Source organism: Lucilia sericata, unplaced genomic scaffold (genome assembly GCF_015586225.1).
Source record: "Lucilia sericata isolate MDLA Ls3-8-SP2 unplaced genomic scaffold, ASM1558622v1 Contig001133F_arrow, whole genome shotgun sequence".
NCBI lineage: Eukaryota > Metazoa > Arthropoda > Insecta > Diptera > Calliphoridae > Lucilia > Lucilia sericata.
The window spans coordinates 35,985-41,663 of NW_023995104.1; the positions used below are offsets into that span (position 1 = coordinate 35,985).

At 32.2% G+C, this 5,679-nt stretch overlaps 1 protein-coding gene across 1 annotated transcript; it reads right to left on the reverse strand.

Annotated features, from left to right (window-relative positions):
- Positions 1-1,423: 1,423 nt before the first annotated feature.
- Positions 1,424-4,258, reverse strand: LOC119610179 (membrane-bound alkaline phosphatase). The gene is given in 4 exon segments (XM_037965308.1): positions 1,424-1,690; positions 1,693-1,842; positions 1,895-3,049; positions 4,090-4,258. Coding segments are annotated over 4 exon segments (1,548 nt in total). The 5' UTR covers positions 4,163-4,258; the 3' UTR covers positions 1,424-1,520.
- Between the last annotated feature and the right edge of the window lie 1,421 nt (positions 4,259-5,679).

Consider the following 5,679-nt stretch of genomic DNA (forward strand, 5'->3'; position numbering starts at 1 on the left):
TTTTTTAACTTTGGGTTTGGTTGGGTGGCTGATTGTACGTGAAAGAATATAATACGTGCTTATATTTTGTATATTTGCTGAAAAACAAGTATAATTCATAAACTAAAAATATGAAAATTCTACAAATTAGAAAAATACATGTCCTTGGATAAAATTTTTACCATTCGAAAAGATTTTCCTACAAATTATATTTTGAGTCATAATAATTTTGTAGGAAATGTACGAATTGTTTGTGAATATAACCTCGGTAAAATTTTAAATACACACATAAACATTTATTTCAAATACCCTTAAAAACCATATGGGGTATAGAAACATTACTTAAATAACGGTATAAGTATTAGTGGTTATTAAGTAGCATAAGGCATCAAATCCAAACTAATTATTCAGTTATATTACGGATAGATGGATAGATAGATAGATAGATAGATAGATAGATAGATAGATAGATAGATAGATAGATAGATAGATAGATAGATAGATAGATAGATAGATAGATAGATAGATAGATAGATAGATAGATAGATAGATTAGATAGATAGATAGATAGATAGATAGATAGATAGATAGATAGATAGATAGATATAGATAGATAGCTAGATAGATAGATAGATAGATAGATAGATAGATAGATAGATAGATAGATAGATAGATAGATAGATAGATAGATAGATAGATAGATAGATAGATAGATAGATAGATAGATAGATAGATAGATAGATAGATAGTGATAGATAGATAGATAGATAGATAGATAGGATAGATAGAAGATAGATAGATAGATAGATAGATAGATAGATAGATAGATAGATAGATAGATAGATTAGATAGATAGATAGATAGATAGATAGATAGATAGATAGATTAGATAGATAGATAGATAGATAGATAGATAGATAGATAGATAGATAGATAGATAGATAGATAGATAGATAGATAGATAGATAGATAGATAGATAGATAGATAGATAGATAGATAGATAGATAGATAGATAGATAGATAGATAGAAGATAGATAGATAGATAGATAGATAGATAGGTAGATAGATAGATAGTAGATAGATAGATAGATAGATAGATAGATAGATAGATAGATAGATAGAATAGATAGATAGATAGATAGATAGATAGATAGATAGATAGATAGATAGATAGATAGATAGATAGATAGATAGATAGATAGATAGATAGATAGATAGATAGATAGATAGATAGATAGATAGATAGATAGATAGATAGATAGATAGATAGATAGATAGATAGCTAGATAGATAGATAGATAGATAGATAATAGATAGATAGATAGATAGATAGATAGATAGATAGATAGATAGATAGATAGATAGATAGATAGATAGATAGATAGATAGATAGATAGATAGATAGATAGATAGATAGATAGATAGATAGATAGATAGATAGATAGATAAATATTTCAGAATTTTATTTCAAATTAATCTCAACATAACTTTTTTACTTCAAAAAACTTCTACAATAGTTGTAAATTTTAGTTTGACTCCTTAATTTGCAAATGGACCAATGTTGGCAGCTTTAGCCATCATAGCTGGTATATTAGTCTGTTCGTAATTGCCACTGAAATACTGAGCATATGGACCAGATGCAAATACACCAACATCATCACCGCCATGAGTCTCAGAATCCAAAGGTACTGTAGCCATATACTCAAATTAGCTTTATCAGTATCTTTGGTTGTTATAAGTTTACGTCCATTAGGTCCATAGGTTGAATAGTAACCGGGGCCATTGGCATATGACAAAATTGTGTAAGGCAAATTGTCATCGCCGGGACCATTAGCTAAGCCAGTAATCTCTTGATCACGGACTGAAAGATTTTAAAATATTATTAGTTATTTCATATTTTCAATAAAAATAACTTACCGGATAACCGTTAATAGTCATTGTATGCGAATGATCTGATGTCACAACAATTAAGGTATCCTCTTCAGAGAACATTTCACGAGCCACTTGCACAGCCTTAGCAAACTCCTCAGTATCTTCCAAAGATTTACGAGCTCTAGTATCATGATGTGCCATATCAATGCGAGCACCCTCAACAAATAAAAAGAATCCTTTATCGTTTTTCCTTAAAACTTTCAAAGCAGCCTCGGTCATTTCACTTAAGGAGGGATTTGCCAAAGCTATATGACTACGTTCCAAATCGCCATGGTAAGGGCAGTGAGAGGAAGAGAAGAGACCTAACAGATAATCGGTTTTTTCTAAATCCAATTTGTTAAGACCTTTGCGAGACCAAGCATAACTGGCACTGACATTTTGTTTACGTTTATCTTCTAACCATTCTTCAATCAAATTACGACCATCAGCACGTTCACCGGGTATACCTTCCTCATCTCTGGCATTGGCTCCCAGGAAATTACGACGACCACCACCCATGATTACCTTAAGTTTACGTCCTACTTCCCATTCGACCAATTGGCGGGCAATATCCACATTATCTTTTGCACTACAACCGGCAGCTATGATCTCAGCATCATTTTCCCAACCACGTTGAGCTATATGGGCATATACCCCCGCTGGCGAAGCGTGAGTAACACGTGCTGTTGTCACCAGACCAGCATCTTTACCGGCATCTTGAGCCCACTTAGCAATACTATCTACCCAATTGGCAGGATTTTGACCATCGAAACAGCTGTAACGCTGAACGTTCGAGTTAACCCCAATTGTGCCGTAGTTACCTTTAACACCTCCCAAATAGGCGGTAGCCGTGCAGGCTGAATCTGCTACTTGACGATCAACACAATAGGTTTTCGATAGACCAAAATAGGGGAATTTTTCAAAATATACTTGTTTCGAACTGTCACCCATAAAATTTCTGGTGGCCGTTACTGTGTGCACCGACATACCGTCACCCAAAAACATAATGATATTCTTGGCTTTATTGGTGGTGGAGGTTTCAGTCTGTGCCAACTTTTGTGCCAGTATATCTTGGGCTTTATTAACCCAAAATTCGGTTTTACGTTCGGCTTCATATTTTAGGGGGTGGGGTTTGGCAGCACGTATTGTGGGGTGATCTATAAGGTATATACAATTATATGTATTTAATATCGGTCATAGAAATCGGGAAATATATAAAAAGGTTGGTTCCTTATACTATTTTCAAACGGTCTTTTGTCTGTCCGTCCAAGTGAATAATAGTTAGCAGAAAAATAGGGCTTAGAAGAAAGAACTGAGACAAGGGGCCCTTGACTCCCTGATTGATGGCAATCAATCAGAAGTCAATCAAAGAAGTGTATATATATTTCATAAAAGTGAAATTTTCTTAGAAATTTCCCAAGATTAAAGTTCTTAAAAGCAAAAATCACATGTTTTGATTGGGTAGTACATAATACTTTTTAAATTTAGACCTTGAAATCACAGCGCGTTGTAGCGGTTATTGATTTAATAACATTATAAAACAGTTTTATTTTCTTGATAATTCCATAAGCAATATATTATCAATTCGCAATCTACTAACACGATTTGTTATCTCAAGAAAAACAAGATTAAAGAAAGAAATTATTTATTTAATACAAACAAATCAATACTGGTGGGGAATAATTAACAGATATGAAGTCTCTATCCAAATTGAAATATAGCTCCAATATGTCTTTTCATTTCGGAGCCCCAATATATTTTGGGTCTTTATCCATATATAGTATATTACTAATACTTCTTACACGGATCTAAATCTTGAACCAAAAAGTTGGAAATATTTATGTTCTGGACTGTCAACTACTTCTTCTTACATAAAATACTATAGTGGGGATTTGAACTGGTTGAAATATTGGTCCAAAGGCCACTTTAAAGTATAAAAATAAGTTCAGAATCATTTAGTGAATCGACTTTGCCAAGTCCGTCCGTCGATATAAACCTTTTTAATCAAACTATATAAATATATATTTAAATGAAGCTACCGATTTTCGTAAAAACCGGTCCTTATAGATCCCCATACAAATATTCTCTTCACAAAATGACTTCAATCAAATAAAATTGTCTCGTCAGTTTTTCTATCGGCAATTATTTGTATTATAATCCATCTTCGTTTTATCCAAAATTTCTCTCCCCTACTTACCATGATCCCGAGCCAAAGCGGTAACCGCTAAAACGGTCACAATTAAATGAAAACTCAAAAACTGCTGAACCATTTTTAAAATTAGTTCCTCAGTTTTAATTATCCAACCAGAGTAACTAAATGGCCAACAAACCAAATTGCACTAAAGCGTAATCAGTTGAGAAATCATTTTTGAAGTTCTAAAAAAAAGTAATCGTTTTTTTGGAATGGACTAATCTTATCGATAAATGTTAAGACTTTTTTGTCAGAAATAAACGAGCACACATTTAAACGGTAAAAATATACACAGGGTTTTTCTATTTTTAATCGGATGTTGTAAATCTTTTAATTGGCAATTTATGATTTCTTTAAATATATATTTTTAGCAAGTTTTATAAAAGTTGTAAAAATAGTTATTTCCGTTTATTGTTGGTATTGTTTTCCTCATAAATGTAAATCGGAATCACTCATAGAATGTGTCCATTATTTTAAACGTTCTGTCCTAGATGTAGAATCGGGTGTTTTGAATAACTGAATCTTTTCTGTTATAAGACTTCCACGTACCTTGACAAGTAATTAGAGCTACATTTTTAATGGTACGCTATTTCCTCGCTGTGAAAATAGATTTATGGACTAAAGAAAATTGTAAACAAATTTAATTCAAGGTGTGTTTGTTAATATGTATATAAAAATACATACATACATATTTATGTTTAATATCTGTTTGCCAATGCATTTATATAGAACGGATATTTACCAACTATCAAATGAACAATTTCCGCTTCAATGATTTTTAATTATAGATGCCAAATTGGCGTTAACATGTACATATTTTTGCAAGTAAATAAGAAATATTATATACATGGGTATGTACACAACCAGCAGTTCGGACAAAGAGTCAATGTATCCGAAAAAGAAAATAGACTAGACTATAGACTAGACTATAGACTAGACTATATACTAGACTATATACTAGACTATAGACTGGACTATAGATTAGACTATAGACTAGACTATAGACTAGACTATAGACTAGACTATAGACTAGACTATAGACTAGAATATAGACTAGACTATAGACTAGACTATAGACTAGACTAGACTAGACTATAGACTAGACTATAGACTAGACTATAGACTAGACTATAGACTAGACTATAGACTAGACTATAGACTAGACCATAGACTAGACTATAGACTAGACTATAGACTAGACTATAGACTAGACTATAGACTAGACTATAGACTAGACTATAGACTAGACTATAGACTAGACTATAGACTAGACTATAGACTAGACTATAGACTAGACTATAGACTAGACTATAGATTAGACTATAGACTAGACTATACTTTACAATAGACTTGACAATAGACTAGACTGTAGACTAGACTATAGACTAGACTAGACTATAGACTATACGCTAGACTATAGACTAGACTAAAGCCTAGACCAGACCATAGACTAGAATATAGACTAGACCATAGACCAGACTATAGACTAGACTATAGACTAGACTATAGACTAGACTATAGACTAGACTATAGACTAGACTATAGACTAGACTATAGACTAGACTATAGACTATAGACTATAGACTAGACTATAGA